We start from the raw sequence: 21,001 nt of genomic DNA on the forward strand, positions 1-21,001 counted from the left end.
CCGTCTTCTGATTCGCGTGTTTGTCACTAGAGATAGAGATTTCACTTCAACAAGACACTAGAGCCATTAAATTGTCACGTCCGTGTCAAGCTGGAGGCCCTGATGGGATTAATTGAGCTTCAACAAGCAGGTAAAAGGCTTCGTGTCTTCACAGAATTTGTAAATCTTCACATCTGCAGGGAAACTAACACGTGCCACCATGTTTGTGTGCTTCCATGTGTTTGTAGTGTATTAGTCTGTTGTGTAGACACAAGTGGATGGAGGATCATTTGTATGCGAGCACTGCGAGGCCCTAATGACTCTCCATGAGTGGGACAGGAGCCCGGTCGACCACCGTGCTTCACTGATGACTTGAACGTGAGGGTCCTTCAGAGAAGAATATTTATTTAAAGATGCAAACAGGGTCTTGGATGTGTCACACGTGATTTAATACAAGATCAGCTTGATGTCAGTAATCTTCATTTGATTTGTGGCTCCACCTATCTCTCTGTTGCTCTCTAGTAACATTTGCTGCTTTCTGAAACTATTTTATAACATGTTTTGCTTTTCTCTGTAGCACAGGCTCTTAAAATTGTGCTGTACCCTGAACTATTACTCAGTGGACGGTGTTTGTTCAGGACTTTTATTTGCTAAATGACAAAAACATCAGTTATCGTTGTTTGGGATTATGTTTCATGTAACCAGGGTGTGCGAAGATGCTCATCAGGGGCCACTGTCCTGCTTGTTGTACCTGGATCAGGTGTGTTCAGTCAATCAGAAGCTGGAAGATACCATTTCAGATAAGGGTGGACAGGGGGAAGACAAGGACATTTCCTGAATTGAAACCATTGCTCCAGACCTGCAGGGTCAGCTCCACACCACTTTTTTGCTGAGCAAGTTTTTCGTGAGTCTTCCTTGCATAGATTCCCTAAAATAAAGTTTAGGTTTAAGTTAACGGACTACTTTCTGTCTTCTTTACTTCACAGAGACCTTCCTGAGATGAGATAAATGTTCTTTCTGTCACTGTCCCTGGACTCTTTCTCCTCAGGTGCAAAAAGTAATTTTGACTTTTCAGATAAAACTCTACTCCAGACAAGTTGACTACAGCTACAGGATTCTGTAAGTGCTTCACTTTTCTGTGTCCAGGCTGTAGTGAAATTGAGAAAACTAGACTAACATAAATGTTTTAACTTGTAGTCGTCAGCCCGAACCAACACCGACTCAAACCAAGTATCAGACTTTGGGCAGCTCCATCTGGAGCCGCACAAGTCTTTATGTTTTTTTTAACATAGCAGTCTTCTCCAAGTCTCCAGACTTTGATGCGTTAAAATGGTGGCGTTGCCCTTTAACAGCTTATTCGTGACCTTGGAAACAGCAGGTGTCTCAGTTCAGAGTCGACCTGTTGAGATCATCAAATGTTACTCTGAGCACTTTGAGAGCTCAAGGTCGACTCGCCTCTTCTGGATCTTTCAGTCGTAATTACACATCTGGTTAATTTTTTTACCCAGGCTGGATGAGTAATGGAAACATGACAGCTGAGCAAACTCCATCTGTCCCATCTGGGTGACTGGACCTGAAGTGGAAATATTTTTGTCACTACTTTATACAGTATGTTGGCACAAGGCTTATTTATGTGATCCTTAGCTTTTGTTACTGTATTAGATGATGTGTGTGTTTAATTGATGCAGACACTGTTATCACTTAGAGTCAGTGAGGCACAGTCATTTTTGGTCTGTACTTGAATAATGCGTGGACATTTTTCAATGTCAATGACAATGATCCTGTCCGCTCTGTTCTCCACACCACACAGCAGTAGGAAGCAGCAGTAATCACACATTACACATCACTGGAGATGAGTTTGTATTATCATTGTTATTTCCTGTGGTGTGATGTAAATGGAATAAATGGATCCACTAAGACAAAATGTCGGTTGATTTAATCCAGAACAATAGTAGCTTTGCATATTAAACGGATGTTAGTCTGTTTAAATTGTTTCAGAATCAACAGATCATCATCTATTGAGCCATGATTTGGATTTTAATAGTTAGATAGTTAAATATAATTATGTTTAGAAAAACACCATAAATAAACTGAGAGAGACGATCTGAGCACATGGGTCTTGTGATGATACAGTGACACAACAGGCTGTTTATGGGCCGATCAGTGCTGCTGTCTGTCTGGTTAGGGTTCCATCCATCCATCATCTGTACCCCCTTATTTCCTAACCAGAGTCCCAGGGATCTGCTGGAGCCTATCCCAGCTCTCTCTTTGGGTGAAAGGCAGGGGTCCACCCTGGACAGGTCCCCAGTCCATCACAGGGCCACATAGAGACAAACAACCTCACACACTCACACTCACTCCTATGGGCAATTTAGAGTCACCAATCAACCTGACATACATGTTTTTGGACTGTGGGAGGAAACCAGAGTACCTGGAGAAAACCCACACAAGCACAGGGAGAACATGCAGACTCCACACAGAAAGGCCCCTGATGGGTTTCAGACCAGGAACCTTCTTCCTGTGAGGCAACAGGGCTAACCACTAACCCACCGTGCTGTCCAGTTATGACGACAGTGGATGTTTTCAAATGGCTCAATACAGAAGCTCATCATGTTCATTTCACTTTAAATTATTTTTTAAGTGAATCTTAAATTCATCGTTGTGCTTTACAAAATTATATTAAAAAAAAACAAAACTAAGCCTCAAAAATAAAAAACAAAGTAGAAAGCTCCATTTATCATTTATTAAAGTGAAAGTAGCAGAAAGTAAATAAAGCTGAGTGGAAATATTTCTGGGAATGTATCAAAGTTACAGTCTGTATGTTAGTCTATAGCCAATATAAGTATAGATATGATACTGTTACTCTTAGTGAAATTGTCACAGCTGATCTGTGGGTTTCAGTCAGGGCTCTGTGGAGGCCAGACCCTCTGCAGTCTTCTTGTCTCTGGGGTCCTTCTTCATGAGGTCTGGCTTGCTGTAGAACGAATGGGGGGGCCGATCAGACGCCTCCCCGGTGTGATGGATTTGAATGTGTCTGTATTTCTCAGCATCAGGGAAACCTCTAACCTGCACAGCTGACTGCTCAGCCTTTCAGCTCCCTTCAGTCTTCAGGTTACAGGCAAACATTTCAAACTCGGCCTCATCAGTCAGCCCAGAGCACCTGCTCCTGTTCGCACCGTCCCAGCTCTTGTGTTTTCGAGCATCGTCTTGGCTTTTTTTCATGCTCGGGCTCTGGCCCTTCAGCTCTCTTCTGTTAAGACCACATCTGGCCAGACTTCTCCGGACTGTGGACGGATGCACCAGGGTCCCGCTGGTTTCCGCCAGATGTGAGCTGATGGCGCTGCTGGACATGGTCCGGTCTCGAAGGGACGTCAGCTTGATGTGTCTTTCGTCCGCGCCGCTCAGTTTCCGGGGCCGACCGCTGCGTCTCTGGTCCTCAACCTTTCCGGTTTCCTTGTGTTTCTGCAGAAGCGCCTGGATGGCACATCTGGAAACACCTGTCTGCCGCGAGATCTCCACCTGTGACAGCCCTTGCTGGTGCAGGCTGACCACCTTGAGCCTCGTGGCTATGCTCACCTTTGCCATGGTGCGAGGTTTTTGGACGGCACCTCTACAGCATCCTCAGATTATAGACAAGCGGGACGGACTACGACCCCGACACCGGGGCGGAAGTGGTTCTTCCTCGCCTGTTTTGTCAAAGTACCGGAGGATGAAGATGAAGACAGCGCCAGAGATGAGTCTGATCTGCACTAAATGGATTATTGAAGAAAATAACTGGTTGGTTTCACCCTTACAGCACTTCTGTGAGGGAATAAGGAGTTTCCCTCTACAAACCTGGACCCGTCATAGTTTAACATTAGATTATTGTTCTACTTCAATAACTTACTGTGTCTCCATGATGAAGCCATAAGTGTTAATCTGATAATTATCTTATTTTTGTAGCTATTTTACTATTTTACAAATGACTACAAATGTTCTTTTTTTCAATTTATGTTACTCAGAGTCATAATAAGTCATGAATGTCTGTTTACTGTTGAGCACAAGGAATAAAAATACATCACCAGTGTGATGATGGTGAATCTGGTCTTGGGTGCTTCTGACCACTGGGAGCTAATAATCCATGTAAAGGTCATAAAAGTAATCATGCAAAGAATTTATAGCTGTGTTTTCCAGGTGACATCTGGAGTCCTGGAGACCCGTGAGGATCTTAGCCTCATGGCGTGAGGCTGAAAAAGCAGATGGGAGTCAGGCTGTTTGAAGAATAAAGCAAATGTTAGGATGACTTCAGGGACTTTTTTGTTTTACTCCACACAGAATAGAACAAAACTTACTAGTTAAATATTTTGCAGTTCTGCTGAGATGTGTTTTAAATTGTTCAATGCAGATTCATGATTATATGACTGCTTATTGAAATAGACCTAGAATGTCAATATTTGACCTAATAATTAGCAGGTCAAAGTGGTGCATGGAAAGATGTTTGACTACGCTGTGATTACTTGACAAACATAAACAGTCTCTCCTGCACCAAATAACAAATAACTGCTGGATTGTGTGTACATGCAGCACACACCAAAGACACCAGGGAGTCTCCAGAATGACAGCAGAAGAAAAATAATGGCCAAAGACTAATTTCATCTAAAGTCCTGGTTAGAGTCATTTCTCCTTGGTAAAAGCATTTTATCCTGTTTCTGTACTTACCTGGCTGTACTGTAGTTGAAAATAAATAGGTCACTTCCCTACATTTCTGTAAATTTACTCCCTAATAATATAATATATATTTCCATTACATACCATCAACTCTTACATCAATAGAAAGATTCTTTAGTGTGATCATTATTTAAATGAGAATTAATCTAAATGGGCTCATTGCAAACTACCTTTTGCTGACCATAACTGCACCGTGTCATTTATGGGTTTTCAAAAATATACATTTTTTATATTATTTGTTGAAACACAAGTAAAATGACAAAGTACATCGGAGAACATGACTTTATTTCACACTTTGATTATAACATAAACACTTTTCCACTAATAGCATACAGTCATTCATTGTGTAATTTTAAAACACTTTATGTTCCACAGATGTGAAGTGACCAATGGGCTTCACAGCCTTTACAGACAAATATGTTGAATTTCATGTTTTAAAAAACATTTCTTGTTGATTCATGAAAAGGTTGTTGTGTTTGCTTTCACTCTGTTGGTTTTCTCTAAAAAATATGACCCAGGATCTTCTACCTTTCTGTCTCTGAGCATTTACTTGGTATCTACTTGCATTTTCCTCACAATTCTGCTCATGCAAACAAACAAACAAACAAACAAAAAACAACAAAACTGTTGTGCCAATACATAAATATTTATACGACTAAATTCAATTCGTGAGTTTGTTTGAAAAGTCCAAATCCAACGAAAATGCCACAGGTAAGACAAAGTGCTTCCTTTACTTCCTCAGTGTGTTGGACAAATCAAAGCACCATTTGCATTTGTCATCGGTCAACGTCACCAATCAACAACATGGTGACCCATTTCTGTTTTGCTTTTGGTGACTGTTTCTATGACACATGACATTTTGTATGTCAAAGACCAAGATAGATACTGAACCCTAAAGCTTGTCTTCATATCTTCTGTTCAGAAGAAACACTCGGAGCTCGGGAGCAGCTCCTGGAGTCGCTACGTTTTCCCTTTTCCAGATTCATTATCTTCCTTTGGACTCAGACATTTTTGAAGCTCATGTACAAAGTGCTGACCATCGTGGCCTCTTCATGCATCGAGTCTTTACCGTCGAACGGTCGCCGGCACAGGAATCTCACCATCCTTTTGGGAAACTGGTCGCTGAACAGAAGATAAATGCAGGGATTGGCGCAGCTGTTCAGGCTGGCGAGCAACATCAGGATGGTGAAAGTTGCAGCTGGAACGACAAAAGAAGCGTAAAGCGTCACAGCGTTTCAAAGAACTGTAATTGGTGACGTTCATATGTTATGGTACTTGTGCGTAAATACGCATCTCATGGATTCCAACTTTATGTTAATAACGAGGCCTTATTTGAAAAAAAAAAGCAAAGCAAAGTATAAGAATAAACCCTATTAAACTGAGTAGCAACCAGTAATAATTAATGGCCTACTTTCTTTGGGCGCATCGGTGTCCCAGGCGGACCAAAGTTGGACAGTGAAGAAGGGAGCCCAGCAGACAATATAAGCCAACACGATAACCACTGTCATCTTCAGTGTCTTGACCCTGGCCTTGGACATGCCTGCCACGCCGCTGGCACGGGATGGCAGCGGGAAACCCACGCTGCCCTTCTGTTGGGTCTTCTGGTACAGGTTGATCTGGATGGCTCGGCAGATGCGCACTTGGCAAACAACAACTGTAATAACAGGTAAAACGAAAATGACCAGTGTGGTCCAGGTTACGTAGGTCTGCAGACCCCACGGCTGGATAAACGTAGCCCAGCAGTCAAACACCCCAGGTGCAACCTCGACCTGTGAGAAAATGAAAACCTGCGGCAGACTTCCCAGCAGAGAAACCCCCCAGGCGACACACACTGGGATGTTCAGTCTTGTGCGTGTCCGCTGAAACGTCACCATCGGGTTGCACACTGCTTGGTATCTGTCCACCGTCATCACCACGATCATGTAAGTCGATGAAAACATGCCGAGAACTTGTAGATATTTAACCAAGCGGCACACCAGGTCTGGTCCGATGAATCTGTCTGTGATGTCCCACATGAGCTGCGGGCACACCTGGAAGAAAGCGACCACCAGGTCCGACAGGCACAGGTGAAACACGAAGACGCGCATCCTGGACATCTGTTTGCGCTGCCTCCAGAGGACAATCAGCAGGGCAGTGTTGAGGATAGCTGCGCTAACAAAGATGGCACCGAGTAGTGCAATCTCCACTTTAGCCAAACTCTCGTCTCTCTCCACGTCCTCTGGATCCACAGAGTCACTGTCATTCAGAGAAGGCATTGGGTCGTGAAGGAAAGTGGCTGAAAAACAGGCTGTTCTGGAAAAAAGAATGAATTAGTCTCATTTTTACATCACATATTGAAAGTCAACATTTTTTTTAAAACAAAAATGATCCTGAAAATATTTGTATATTTAGCTCTACTGTATGTTTGGCAAAAACTGAAGACTTCTCATTCTGAAGTTTAAGGGCAACATTTTTCTCATATCGTTTTATTTGTGCCTACCTATAGTTTTTAGATTTCCGATGGCAAATTGAAGCGCTAGTGTTGGGGCTCAGTTTAGGTTGGGAACAATCTCTGCAGAGGAGGGTGGTCTTGCCACAGTGTTTTATGTGAGAATAAAACTGGGTGGAGCCTCCATTCATGCATGTTATGATTATCAGGCCTGGATTATTACAAAATAAAGCCTCCACCCGTGCTCATTCTTTCATTATGAGGCTTATTTCATTAGATATGATAAAGATATTTCATTATCTTTATTAATCCCAATAACATTTGTTTCATCATACCCAAAAAATAACAACTAGGAATATGCCAGAAATACACTAGAAATAAACCTTAAAGCTGCACATTATCTATAATATGCTGTTTTCATCCAACCAGCAAATTGAACTTCTCCCTGCAAGGAAATCAGCTCTGTGTTGGCCATAAAATCCCAATCAACTGGTGTCTGACAATTTACACTTTAATAAGTTCTCCTCTGTATCTTAAGGGTATCCCTTTCTGCTAATGTACCATTTATATAATTTGGCTTGGTTTATAAACTATAATTGATGCATTTTAAATGATCAAAACATCAATAATTAATCATTTATTGAAGATGTCTAAGTCATGACTAAGCACAACCTTTGGGCTACAAATTTGTGGCAAACTTTTAGTGAGCTTTATGGAGACCTCACTAATGTGCTGCTTTAATCCTGTTCCTGATTGGACCAAAAGTTCATTTATATTCATCTTTTTAACATTTGAAACTGCATTTATTTGGTTATTTTATTTATATTAACGATGACTGTTAAAAAAGTGAAAAACACGGTACCTTTTGTTAAATACGTATTAATGATAACTGTAGACTTGATGGCTCCCTATTACATTTATGTACAGATTGGCAGTTATTTATTTATTTGTTTGTTTGTTTGTTTATTAATCACTTAATTAAAGCTTTATAGCCTTTAGCTCTGATGAATTTGTATCCATGAACGTGCGTTTTCACGTCAGTCACGTATGAAACGTATCCAGGGTGACTCATGTGTCGTCACGTCTCTCTCAACCAATCACAGCACAGAAAAGCTTGATGCTCCATTTTCAACCGGAAGGGTGAATGTAAACAAAATAGTTCGAGAGGACGAATATTCGGTTTCCTCAGTAACTAGGTGTTATTATGAAGCAGCGTTAGTTAGTTAGCGTTAGCTGTGGGTTTGACCATGTAATGAAACTGAACTGAGTTTGTAGTAAGTTACACATCATTAGTGCGACGAACTCGACGGCAGCCAACATTTATGAGTGTGGTGTTAGCTGGCTGCTAGCTAACGTTAGCTAAACATCGTAGCGTTGAATAGCTTTCTAAACGGAGCAGCACCGATGCCTCAAGAGGGAGAGCAGCCTCTTCCCCTGGTTCGCTCAGTGAACAGTCGAGTACTCATCAATGCTGTGTTTTATAACCGCAGTCCCCGTGTCGTGCGACCGTTGTGGGTCGATTACCGCGGGGACCCTCATGCGTATGAAGACCTGCAGCCAGGGACGGGACGGAAAATGACGACGTTCGTTGGTAAAGTAGCTCCAGTGTCACTAAATACTTATGCAAAAGGCGTTAGAATAACTGTTCTTACTTTAAGGTTCCTTTGAGAAATTATCTTGGTTTTAAACGCAGATGCTATTCAGTGGTCTGACCACCGAAAAGTGTTATCAGAGAAGGTTTAGTTCAAGTCGTGATGTCTTGATTTGCAGTTTAGATGGGCAGTTTGTCATGTGATGTGCCGGTGGGCTGTGTAGTTTCTCATTTTAATGTTTTATGTGCATGTGCATGTGCTCCCCAGGTCACCCATGGATCTTCCGAGATGCAGAGACTGATGAGCCTCTGAGGGTCAACTGCAGAGAGCTGTTTCTTCCTAAACCAGCAGACTATGGAAATGTTACATATGCAATTATCACATTACCAGGTGTGATTAGCTATATGAATATATTTACAGTATTGTTCAGTGTGTAGCAAGTCAAGTTCAGTGTGAACAACATGTGTTGTTTGATTGAAAAGGCTCTTAAATGGTGCTGTGATCAATTTCCCATCAGATGTTTGAAATGACCAAATTACAGACATAGAATTAGTGGAAATATTAGCACCTGCCACACCAGTATTATCTGTTCATGCAAGTGATTTCATTTTATTTGGTTGGATTTTAGTCTTTTTTTATTTCAACCACACTGTCATAAGATGGAGGTGAATAGTATTTGTTGTGTCGTGTCAAAAACATCACAATACTTTTACAGAAGCACATGGTTAGACAGAAAAACCCACAATCCTGTCATGGGTGTCATCAATTTGTCAGCTTTCTATAGTTTTGCCTGCCACCAGGTGCAAGTGTTTCATTCAGGGCCTACACTGTTGATTCAGCTTTTTTAAAAATAGAAATATGAAAAATGATCTTTGTTTAACATTTTCCTAATACCTGAAAAACATTTTTCTGTCTGTACAGTTTATAGCCTCAAGGATCGTGCTCTTCAGGTTGTTCGCCGTCTTGTACGACCAGAAGACTACAGGACATTGGAAATAGCACGGAGTCTCCAAGAGGAGTTGGAAGATCAGCCCAGTGTTCTGAAAGATCTCCACCGCATGAACCAGCGAGTAGAGCAGCATTTACTGGAGAGGATCCAAGGCCAGGAGGAAGGAGACATGAAACTGGATGGACATTGATTATTTTTGGACAGCAATACTGTAATGCACATTATTAAAAATACAAGAGGCGAGTTTTATAAAATAAGACAAAACATTGAAGTTACTCTTGGAATAAGTCAGCAGTTCTTATAGAGACTTAAATTTGCTGCAAAGGAGACTTGGTTTGATCTGCAACCTGTTTGTCACATTTAATTACTGACTTTAGGAAATTATTTCCTCACCAGAAATAACTGTAAATACCTTTTTCCTGTAAGTAAGCCACATTTATATATAAGGTCTTGTTCAAAAAAGGCCACCAAAGAACTGTCGAGATTTTCAGCCTTTAATATGAGTCTTATCACATTTACAAAGTTCTGTAATTAATTAATTCCCTAAAAGGCATTTGAGCATTTAACAGACAGAAGAATATGTTGTCATGAAAACAGGGTTATAGCTGATTTTCTGTTAATATTAAAATTTGTAAAGAAAAAACCTTGGTTAAAAAGATCTTGTCACATTTAAAAGGAGTTTTATATGGTATTATAATTTTAGTATGGTATTATAATATTCCTATTGGGAATGCCAGAGATAAGGTTCTTTGAACTAATCTCCCCTCAAAAAACATCTTAGTTTTGTTATTATTCTTTATTTGTGTACTGAAGAAAGGAGAGATATGCTGTATGTCCTACAGGCTGAAAGGTAAAGGTGCTTTGAAGAGTATTTATTCTACTTATTTGCTCATCTTCCAAGTACAGCAAGTGAATGCTAACTATAGAACAATAAACATAAAAACTACAAGAAAATCTTGAAATTGTGATCTGATTTTTCATTGCATTGAAGGCCGTTCAGAAAATATTACTTGTTTTTGTGTAACATGTATCTTGAAAGTTGAGTGCAACAATCAAACCTTGACTTTCACTTTTTTACTTTTCATATCCAACAGTTTGTGTACCGACAACACACAATTATACCACTGTGTGTATCAACTTTTGTACAAGCTGAACAACTTACTTAAACATAATTAACACTTGCACAAGCCCAAATGTACAATTTCAAAGACAGACTGGATATAAATATCCATTCCAAGTGACGTTAAAATCATAACAATTATAAGCAGCTCCAGTTTACCGCAGCAGGGGTACTGTTGCTAAGCAGCAAAGTAACACAATCCATCTTTGCGTGTGTGAGACGAACCAGATCCAGTAAAATCAGGAACATGCAGGCAAGAGAGAAGAAAAGAACATTGGACTCGAGTCGTTTCAGGGGAGAGCAGTAAGTCCTCAGACATTGTCAAGAGCTTTCTTTATGCCTCACACACACGCACAGTTTTTGTTTTTAAATTCAGTGTTGTGCATGATGTTAGAAGGAAAAGGGTGCAACTATTATTATTCTCTTCTTTCATATTTTCACCAGTTTAACATTTTGGCCAAGGGATCATCCAGTGATGTTTCCACATCTCCAGACAGATCACTGGAGCAAAATGAAAACAATGGTAAGATGAGATGGAGCAAATTTGTCTTTTGTACTAATTTTAACAATAACTGAAGACAAAACATCAACCTCTCTGTATTCTTATCATGTGCTGTTATTCCCTCTTAGGTACCAGTTTGCCTTGTATCATTTCCAGCTTCCTTCTTAAAGAGCAAAGGTTTGTGAAAAGCACCCTGTTTACGAGATAATATATAACTGAGGGGACAAGGAGAGCACTTCATAAGCTACAGACAGGGCAAGTCTGTACATAGAGTAGCTAATATCAAGAAAGATACGGCTCTAAACTGTTTTTCTATGCCGTAGGGTGTGAATCACATGAAGGTGCTCTAATCCATACCATCACCACCAGCAGCAGTCTGTTACCTCCTCTGACTCAGGATGAAACTACCACTAATGATCCTCTTCACTCTATTGTGCAATCACACAGTAGGTCATACATTATCAATAGCTGTTTAAAAGATCACTGTTAAATTTACATCCCTGTTATTTCACTATTGCATGTTTTTCTTTAGGCATCCGTCATAGCACACCAAAAACCTCACCTCAGAACATGCCTCAGTACAGGAATGTGTTCAATGACCGTGCCAGGAGGGGCTTCTGCTACTGGCTAGTGGAAAAAAAGAGCACAGCATGTAAGTACTCACCCACTGCTGCAGCAAAGTGTCACCAATACAGTAAGCATCACCTTGGTCTAACATGTGTATGTGAACAGATAATATGTGCCTTCTGTATTTCAGAAAAGGAATGCACTTCTGTCACACAGTGTTTTTAAGAAGGGCTTGTATTTTAGAATTACAAATATTCCTTAAAATCTAGGTTTGTTTTTTCAGGGGCCATATGACATGTATTTTTATTTCTTCTTTTCAGGTAAGAGAAACAGTTTTGGTGCCTATAAGACCTCCCTGGGATTACCTAAAGTCTAATAAAGATTGGTTTTATTTGTTTAAATTACTTAAACCAACTTAATTATTTCTATTAATATTAATATATATATATTTTTTTTTTATTAGTGTTTGTTCACAGTTAAAAAGTCATTAAAAAAGACGACTTGCCTTGTTGTTAGTCTGAAGTGGTCAAGTTGGAATTGAAAAAAAAGTAGTTTGTGCAATAATTCTTATGTGAAATATAGCCTGTGGTATAACTAGTGCATGCAGAAGTAAAACAAGCTTTATGAACATCTCAACAGTTTCTCTTATATACAATATTTGACCCTACACTTTGAGTAAATAAAAAAGAGTCAATCAAGTGTCACTTCATTGTTACATTTGAAATATGTGCCTTGTTTGGACTGGGGGATCAGGACCACTATTTTAAGATGACGCATAATCTCTTGTAGGTTCTTGTTCTCACATTCATTTCAACTTTTAACATGGGCCCCACTTCTAACCACAATTCTTTGATATTTTCTGGTCATGTCCAATGTAAGAGCTACTAATCCAATTCTGGGTCACCATTAAGTAGTTGAAATGTGTCTCTCCATCATCCTCCATTTGGACCTGAAATGTAATCTGTGGGAGTTGGATGAGATGGAGAAATCAAAGAGGGCTACAAAAGTCCCAGTTTCAAACTAATTAGCAAAATCTCGTTGATAAAGTTGATATCGCGAGATGTCGCCTGCGTTCATCATGCGGCTCAATTAAAATGATCAACTTTCTTAATCAAAATCAAATGAAATAAGGTCAGTGAACATGGCAAATCTACATTTTCACAGTGTGTTGTATTTCAGAAGATTTCCTGGCAAGAAATCGTTTAGCCTGAGCTATAAAGTGAGAAGCGTTGAGCGGACAGTAAGTTAAATTATGTGTTAAATATAAGCTATAAATGTTACCTGGCTGACCACTGCAGTGTTAGTAGTGGAGCAGCTACACCTGGACCTGTTTTTGGTCACCTGCTGGTAACTCAGGACCAGCTCTACCAACATCCTAACAACTGAACACCTTTCTGAACATGCTAATGGCAATAAAAGCTCAATTTGAATAGCACTTTTTAAAAACATAGTTACAAACGAAAGACAGTAATAAAACTATGCAGGAAAAATGAAACCTGATCAACAAGATTAAATTAATATAAAATAGATCTAAAAATTTGAAGTTAAAACTCATTTTAAAAAGATGTCTAATGGTTAAAAGAAATGTGTATAGATTGTGAATGATAACACAAATAGGGCCGACTAATTGACAAACCACTGCATTTTTGAAGCTTTATTTTACTAGATGATCATACAGATCTGTTCATTGCTTTTCTAATTGGATAAATGTGTTTAGGGTATCAGACATGGACGCCAACAGAAGGAAATTGTCCTTCAAGTGGCTACAAACTAATCTCCAGAGGAGAGAACTGGCTTAGGCACACCGTGTCTGCATAGAGATTCTCACACTGTGACTCCCAGAGCCTCCCCAGGACCCGTGGGCCTTGGATCGCTTAGTCTGGACACTCCCAAGAGAAAAGCAGAGGTTCTCAGTCAAAATGTGCCCTCTTTGGGAAAAATGAAGCTGAGAAAGCTTTCCATGAAAAACAATGAGACTTTCAGAACTTCAAAAGTAAATCTTTACTGTAAATAAATAAACTGTTATGTAGTGTGTGTTCGTCCTTCTGCCCGAAGGTCGGTTGTCACAGCGCAGTCTGGGCACTAAAGGAATAGAGTATGATGTAAATGTTATTTCAGGCTTCACAGGCTTCAGGCTTCTTTACATGAACAGATATCCATTTGATCATATGCTTTTAATTTACAATCACATAAAAGTGGGCTCCAAAAATGGCTAAAAATACAGACCAACATTAAACGTCACAAAGAGGAAGCATTGTTGCCAGGCCTACCTGCTGTAGTTCATCCATTACATGCTTCTGACTCCTCATCAACACAGGCCCAGCCTTTGTCACAGAACAGGTGAGGAAGGAACTATCCAAACTAAAGACCAACAAAGCAAAAGGACCAGATCAGTCCTAGAGTACTTAAGGTGTGTGCTGGACAGCTTGCAGAGGTTCTTCAGCAACTCTTCAACCTCTCTCTGAGGATCAAAAAGGTGCCTAAGTTATGGGAAACTTCCTGTATCGTCCCGGAGGCCGTCCCTGTACGCTTAGTGACTTCAGACCAGTAGCGCTAACATCACATGTCATGAAAGTGTTTGAGAGACTGGTCCTGCAGCACCTGAGGTCTCAAGAGTCTGACTTTCTGGACCCCCTGCAGTTTGCATATCAGGAACACATCAGAGTGGAGGATGCCATCATCTTCTTCATGCACAGAGCATACTCCCATCTGGAGAGGCAGGGCAGCACTGTGAGAGTCATGTTCTTTGACTGTTCAACTGCTTTCAACACTATTCAGCCTCATCTGCTCAGTGTAAAGCTGAAGGAAATTGAAGTTCCTGCAGACATGGTGGAGTGGATCACAGACCACCTCACTGGGCGACCAGTTTGGTGTTCAAAAACTGTCCGGAGAGCGGTCTGTGTTCCCCCCACATTTGCCCAGGTTCCCGCAGAAACATGCACCTGTTGGTGTTTGAAGGGTCATGGGGAATCTCTAAACAGTGAAAGAGTAAAACAGCATAAGAGTGATCATACATAATAAGCATGGATGCATCAGTAATGACAACGATGAGGAGTACAGGCACCTGATAAAAAGCTTTTTGATTGGTGTCACAACAACTGCCTAAAGCTCAATATCAACAACACCAGAGAACTGGTGGTGGACCATCCTTGGAGAGGAAGTAGAGATTGTGGACTCCTACAAATACCTTGGAGTCCACATTAACAACAAACTGGGCTGGTCAAACAATACAGATGCACTCTTTGAGAAAGGACAGAGCAGACTGTTCTTTGGAGTCTGTTCCTTTGGTGTGTGCAACAAGCTGCTGAAGATGTTCTATCAGTCTGTAGTAGCGAGTGCACTGTTCTTTGCAGTTGTGTGCTGGGGAGGTGGCATCAAGGCTGGTGAGGCCAACAGACTAAAGAAGTTGATCAGGAAGGCAAAATCTGTTGTTGGACTGGAACTGGACAGTCTGGAGGCTGTGGCAGAGAGGAGGATGGTGGACAAAATCAACTCCATACTGGACGATCCTGCCCACCCACTTCATGAGGAACTGGGACCAATGGGAAGGTCATTCAGCCACAGACTAATTCCTCCTAAAGCCAAGACTGAGAGATTCAGGAAGTCTATTAGAAGACTATAATTCCATCATATAAACAATAACACACACGAACGTGGGAAACCTTCTTCTTCTTCTCTTATATTATTGGCAAGTTAGTGCATTAGCGCCACCATCAGTTACGGGTGTGTGGAGCGTATTATTTACTTAGCAAACAGAGACAGGGCAACTAGAATCGAGTTCAATTAATTAAACGTCTAGTTTATTTATATAAAGGGTATTTGTGTATAAAGTTGGGTATCATAGTGTTATGACGATTTTTCCTGTCCCGTCCCAATTACGTAATTAACTGTAATTGGAACGTAATTTTGTTTCTCATCTCGCGGGATTACCGTGGGATTCCCGTGACCCGCGGGAATCCCGAAAAATGTCAGCCTGTAACTCCTACCTGGACAGTCAGAGTGGCTTCATAGATGCACACTGCCACATAGACATGCTCTATGGGAAGCTGGGCTTCCGCGGTACGTTCGGCAGCTTCCAGAGTCTGTACGGCAGCACCTTCCCCCCCGAGTTTCAAGGCTGCATTGCTGACTTCTGCAACCCGGGGGTCATGGTGAAGGAGGCGCTGTGGGAAGGTTTGCTGGCTGAAGACAAGGTCTGGGGGGCATTTGGTTGCCACCCCCACTTTGCCAAAGACTACTCAAGCGTCCAAGAACAGAACATACTGATGGCCATGCAGCATCCAAAAGCTGTGGCATTTGGTGAGATGGGACTGGACTACTCTCACAAAAACTCCACTAAAATCTCCAGGCAGAAGGAGGTAAAGTCTCATATGATAAGTTGGACTTTGAATAAAACCTTATAGCCCAGTAGCTCTTTATCTTGCACTGGATAAGCATGTATGGTTTTGTTACAGTAAATAATAATAATAATTGCTGAAATGATGTGTTTCTCTGCTTTTGCTGTGAAGGTGTTTGAGCGTCAGCTGCGTCTGGCTGTGGCCCTTCAGAAGCCTCTAGTGATCCACTGCAGGGACGCAGATGACGACCTGCTGGCCATCATGAAGACGTGTGTCCCTAGGGAGTACAAAATCCACAGGTGTGTATGAGGGAACATTTCCTGTCCTCTATCAACATGAAAACGTGTTTTAAAGCTACTATACCTGTTTTTGGTTTAGAATCCTTAATTTAATATATTTACGTTCAGCAGTTGTTTTTGTTTATATGACCTTTCATTGCTGATTCCCACGCTGTCTTTAAACTGCCTACCTTTGTGCAGAAGGGACTGACAGGAAGTAATGCATCATGGAATTTGGTGCTTTTGTTTGCTTCACATTAAAAGACTTTACAAAACATTGGAAGGGGGACTTTATTGTGAAGCTGCCACAGGAAGTAATGTGTTTGTTTTTGTTATTGCTGACTGCTCTAGGCCATCAAATATATGTTTACAGCACACATGTTTAATCAGCTAAGACTCAAATCTCAGTGATTATAGCGTCAAAGACCTTGTTAGTAGCATATAAACTTGCTAAACATTTAGTCTATGAATTGTATTTTTTACTTCTGTTACTTTCAGGCACTGTTTCACCAACAGTTACCCAGTGATTGAGCCCTTCCTGACAGAGTTCCCCAACTTGTATGTTGGCTTCACAGCCCTGATCACCTACTCCAGTGCCACCGATGCTCGAGACGCCGTCCGCCAGATCCCCCTGAACCGCATCGTGTTAGAGACGGACGCCCCGTATTTCCTGCCAAGACAGGCACATTCAAACCACAAACACTGTTCTATTGTCTTTAATGAGTTTTCCCAGCTCTTTAAATTGTTAATAACAAGTTATTACATATTACTCACTGAACCAGGTAAATGTGAAGTGTGATTACTGCTGATAAACTCACTATGTTGAAGCAGAAGGCTTTTTTTCCCACTATTTTCTGGCATTTAAAGACCAAACAGTGAATGAATTAAATAATCATTAATTCCAGCCCTAATGGAAATTATGAAGAGCTGAAATATTTTCGGTTAGTCCAGCACTGGTTTTATACAAAATATTTAATATTTGACATTTATGTAATAAGCTTCTTTGCATATGTAGTAATGTCACAGAATAATTCTGCATTTTAAATGTTAGTTTTAAGGATAAACTCTCCTTGTGTTTGTCCTGCGATTAGACAAGTAGGGTAGAGGTTGACTACATTATAACACGAACTGCGTGTCTCACCCTCAACAGGTCAGTAAAGATATCTGTCAGTTTTCACATCCTGGACTGGGCATCCATACTCTGCAGGAGCTGAGCCTGCTGAAGGGTGAAGACATGGCCACCGTCCTCACCACCATCCGAAACAACACCACTCAGCTGTACGGCATTTGATCTCCAGAGATGGTAGATAAAGCTGGCAAGAGAGATACTGATATTGATCATATTCTGAGTATATATTACGTTGTTCATCATAGGAATGATCTCCTAAATTTGAGTTGTGGTTGTTTTCCTTATTTTTGCTGCATTACTAATTTGTTTGTTTGTCCTGTCTGGTCACTGTGTAGTGCAGTTTGGTTTGATACAGTGCAGACCTATTAAAAATAAACCTTTAATCTTGCTTCTTTATTCTTTATTCCTGGTTTGGCGAATTACTCTGTAATGCACATAAATGCTGATTGAAGAGAAATGCAGAGAGCAAAGTATGGACAGCAATACAGGGAAGCAAACACACGTGGCTCTTGCCTTAAGCTAAAAGGATTGCTTTATTGACGAGAGGTAGTGGCTGGTCCATGTCCTTGCTTTGAGACCCTGCTTTGATTTTCTTTCAGTACTTTTCATTTTGAGGTTGATTAGCTGCTTTATGGCATTTTCTACTAATTAAACTTGGGCTTGAGTTTTCTCTAAGACATTTCAAAGTTCTTGCTTTGGCATCTCGGCACCTAGAAGTTAAATTTGATATAATGCACAGTTTGTGGAGTCTGTGGATCTGCTTGATATGATATGTGGTTAGGGTATGAGGATTTGGTCAGAGTCCGAGGCTTGCATTAATACTAGATGGGCAGATGTTGTGTACTCCACCGGGTTTGATTGGAGAAATGCATTAAAGAAAAAAATCCATTTCTGTTTTTGCCAGGCTCTTTAATAAAAGCCTTGTTTCCCAGCATTTTAGATCCTTTTGAGAATGTAGGCCAGAGCACCCTGTTTCATGGGCATACGTCTGTGCTTACTAAAGGTTACAAGGTGGAACAGACGACAGGCACAAACACTGTGCTTTGCTGTGTTTGACCTAGTTCCTTACATGTGGACACAGTTCACTGTGTTCACAATTTCACTGTAATTTCACTGTGTTTGCATTTTATGTATTTTAAATGGAACTGTGTTTAGGCCTGAGCTTTCAGTTCAGTTGTAAAAGGAAGCAGGTAAACCAGAACTTGAGTTTCCACATGAAGGTGCAATTTGTATTCAGTCGCAGGCATAATGCAGAGGTAACTCACAACGTCTCAACCACACAGCCGATCTGAGTTGTCTAAACTAAATTATCTTCAGTGTTTGCTGCTCAAAAATGAAACAGACAACATGTTGATTGATATTTTATTTTTGCAGACACATGAGCAGAATAATGACGACTGGTTGTCCTGGAGGGGTTTAAATTTGTAATGAGTTTGACAGTTTTCTGAAATCTAATAGTATAGCCTAATTCTCTTAGCCACAGTCTAAGTAATGATGTTTTAAGCTAAAGACTACAATAAGCTTGGAAAACAGACTAGCATGTCTATAGGACACTGACACTTCATATTTAGTGATCACTCTGATGAAGTTCCTGTCCATGATTTTCAAAGTTGTGATGGTCTCTCTGCAACCGAGAAAAAAAGTGACATTAGAAACTGTAAGTTAGGTTGAAGCTGCAGGGAACAAAATGTTTTCTGTATAAAACAGAAATGGGGAAAACCTGCAGTGTCTGTGTTTCCCAGCAGATGTTGAATGATCTCCTGCAGCACGGCACTGTACTCTGCAAAATCCTCGTCTCTCATGGTGATGCCAATTTCAAAGGGGGCACTTATCTGCACAGGAGGGGGAGACCATAAAGTCACAGGGATGATTTCATGTATTGTAATGAGTGTGATTTTTACTCACTGTGATGTGGTTGTTCTCAGCTGGTAGACTAGGCTCCACGACTCGGCGGCCGACTCTGGAGAACTTGCCCTTGTTCTGTCATTGATGAAAAACAGAGAACAGAGAAACATCATGATTTTAATCAACTCAGATTTACATTTTAGCTTCAATTGCACTCAAAGAGCTTTTTATATACTCCTCAGGTCTTGGGTAAAGTGGAGTTGGTTGCACTAATCAAGGCCTCATTTCAAATCCCACCTGGTTATTTTAAAAATGTCCATGTTGCAATAAGAAAAAGTTCCTGCATGTGGAGAAAAAAGTTGAAGAAGTCAATCATATCCAACAAAGGATAGATTTATTTATATCCAAAAGGTGACAAACCAAGGCGAAGCGTTTAGTCACTATATTACGCTGCCATCACGGACGAGCTTCAATTTAGAAATTGAAGCTAAATGTGGGACTCACTGGGATAGCAGAACTTTAAATAAAACGCAAATATAAAATACTGGTATCAGTTTTCTTGGTGTACATTCCACTTTTATATTTTCATAAACACCTAAACCAGATGCTTTTTTAAATAAATACCAGACATATCACCTTACCTGTGGTTTTTGTGAAGGGCTGAGAAAACTGGAGCCTGCACTGGTCGACTTGCACCACAGGGTCAGAGAACACAACAGGAAAACCAGCAGACAGGTGTTTCTTTTCAAAAACATGGTGGAACAAAACTTTTTACCACAAGAAACTGTTAACCAGCCTACAATGGTAAAACTTTTGATTTGCTAATTTAAGTCTGATACCGACACAGACTCTTTAAATTCTCTTTAGTCTGAACTGGCCACCTCGGTTTATATAATGTCGACCTGCTTTCCTTTTGGTTTAAAGCTGCATTACACATGATGATAACAGGGACATGAGCTGTGATATCTTAGGAGAATTGGATTGTTCAAATGTTTGAGCTGATAACTAAGTAGGCATTTCTCTGTTGTGACTTAGTCATCTTATGTATTCAGTTGGGAGATGGAGATGATAGTATTGCAGTCACAGAGATGCTCATAAATGGGACTGATTCAGCCTATTGTACAAGTGTAGAGCAACATTACAAGATTAGACTATTAGTTAATAGATAAGAATACACATAAACATGAAGCTAGTCCCTAATAGTGTTTATTCAGACAGAGCACTGACTATATCAACAGTTATTGTATATCAGTACATTTATATTAAACACTAGATGTGCTACCATTTAAATTTCTATATTAGTTAAACCACAAAGCATTTTGAATAAACATTTCAGAGTTCTTGCTTTGCCATCCCAGCACCTAGAAGCTGGACTTGATGTAACGCACAGTTTGTGGAATCAGTGGCTCTGCTTGATATGTTATTTCCATGAGCCTGCGATGACTTTCTGACAGTCAGCTCACTGACTGGTTGGGAATGACATTCAGCTCATCAGTGAAATTGAGATTTCAAAACTTTGCAGTTTTGTAAAAAATCTTCTTACGATACTTTAATACAAAAAGTTCAAA

General features: G+C 40.5%; 4 protein-coding genes across 4 annotated transcripts; 2 read left to right on the forward strand and 2 right to left on the reverse strand.

Moving 5' to 3' along the window:
• Positions 1–5,687: 5,687 nt before the first annotated feature.
• Positions 5,688–6,941, reverse strand: LOC113130472 (oxytocin receptor-like). The gene is made up of 2 exons (XM_026307153.1): positions 6,098–6,941; positions 5,688–5,884 (listed from the first exon to the last, which is right to left on the reverse strand). Exons 1-2 carry the CDS (start codon positions 6,939–6,941, stop codon positions 5,688–5,690), a joined length of 1,041 nt encoding a protein of 346 aa, XP_026162938.1.
• A 1,298-nt stretch (positions 6,942–8,239) lies between these two features.
• Positions 8,240–10,330, forward strand: vhl (von Hippel-Lindau tumor suppressor). Its single transcript, XM_026307101.1, has 3 exons — positions 8,240–8,705; positions 8,974–9,096; positions 9,628–10,330. Exons 1-3 carry the CDS (start codon positions 8,519–8,521, stop codon positions 9,843–9,845), a joined length of 528 nt encoding a protein of 175 aa, XP_026162886.1. The 5' UTR covers positions 8,240–8,518; the 3' UTR covers positions 9,846–10,330.
• Positions 10,331–15,806: 5,476 nt separating this feature from the next.
• On the forward strand, positions 15,807–17,816 carry tatdn2 (TatD DNase domain containing 2). The gene is made up of 4 exons (XM_026307528.1): positions 15,807–16,202; positions 16,353–16,480; positions 16,958–17,141; positions 17,610–17,816. Exons 1-4 carry the CDS (start codon positions 15,810–15,812, stop codon positions 17,748–17,750), a joined length of 846 nt encoding a protein of 281 aa, XP_026163313.1. The 5' UTR covers positions 15,807–15,809; the 3' UTR covers positions 17,751–17,816.
• A 1,376-nt stretch (positions 17,817–19,192) lies between these two features.
• On the reverse strand, positions 19,193–20,200 carry ghrl (ghrelin/obestatin prepropeptide). The gene is made up of 4 exons (XM_026307452.1): positions 20,075–20,200; positions 19,494–19,568; positions 19,309–19,420; positions 19,193–19,212 (listed from the first exon to the last, which is right to left on the reverse strand). Exons 1-4 carry the CDS (start codon positions 20,186–20,188, stop codon positions 19,193–19,195), a joined length of 321 nt encoding a protein of 106 aa, XP_026163237.1. The 5' UTR covers positions 20,189–20,200.
• Between the last annotated feature and the right edge of the window lie 801 nt (positions 20,201–21,001).

Source organism: Mastacembelus armatus, chromosome 5 (genome assembly GCF_900324485.2).
Source record: "Mastacembelus armatus chromosome 5, fMasArm1.2, whole genome shotgun sequence".
NCBI lineage: Eukaryota > Metazoa > Chordata > Actinopteri > Synbranchiformes > Mastacembelidae > Mastacembelus > Mastacembelus armatus.

Bases quoted from the DNA above. Each gene is read 5' to 3' on its own strand.
- tatdn2 (XM_026307528.1), top strand. From the start codon at position 15,810: ATGTCAGCCTGTAACTCCTACCTGGACAGTCAGAGTGGCTTCATAGAT. The intron at 16,203-16,352 runs GTAAAGTCTCAT...TTTGCTGTGAAG, and splicing joins AAATCTCCAGGCAGAAGGAG to GTGTTTGAGCGTCAGCTGCG. The intron at 16,481-16,957 runs GTGTGTATGAGG...TGTTACTTTCAG, and splicing joins AGGGAGTACAAAATCCACAG to GCACTGTTTCACCAACAGTT.
- vhl (XM_026307101.1), top strand. From the start codon at position 8,519: ATGCCTCAAGAGGGAGAGCAGCCTCTTCCCCTGGTTCGCTCAGTGAAC. The intron at 8,706-8,973 runs GTAAAGTAGCTC...TGTGCTCCCCAG, and splicing joins GAAAATGACGACGTTCGTTG to GTCACCCATGGATCTTCCGA. The intron at 9,097-9,627 runs GTGTGATTAGCT...CTGTCTGTACAG, and splicing joins TGCAATTATCACATTACCAG to TTTATAGCCTCAAGGATCGT.
- ghrl (XM_026307452.1), bottom strand. From the start codon at position 20,188: ATGTTTTTGAAAAGAAACACCTGTCTGCTGGTTTTCCTGTTGTGTTCT. The intron at 19,569-20,074 runs GTAAGGTGATAT...CATCAATGACAG, and splicing joins GCCCTTCACAAAAACCACAG to AACAAGGGCAAGTTCTCCAG. The intron at 19,213-19,308 runs GTTTTCCCCATT...TCTCGGTTGCAG, and splicing joins GGGAAACACAGACACTGCAG to AGAGACCATCACAACTTTGA.
- LOC113130472 (XM_026307153.1), bottom strand. From the start codon at position 6,941: ATGCCTTCTCTGAATGACAGTGACTCTGTGGATCCAGAGGACGTGGAG. The intron at 5,885-6,097 runs GTAGGCCATTAA...TTGTCGTTCCAG, and splicing joins CACCGATGCGCCCAAAGAAA to CTGCAACTTTCACCATCCTG.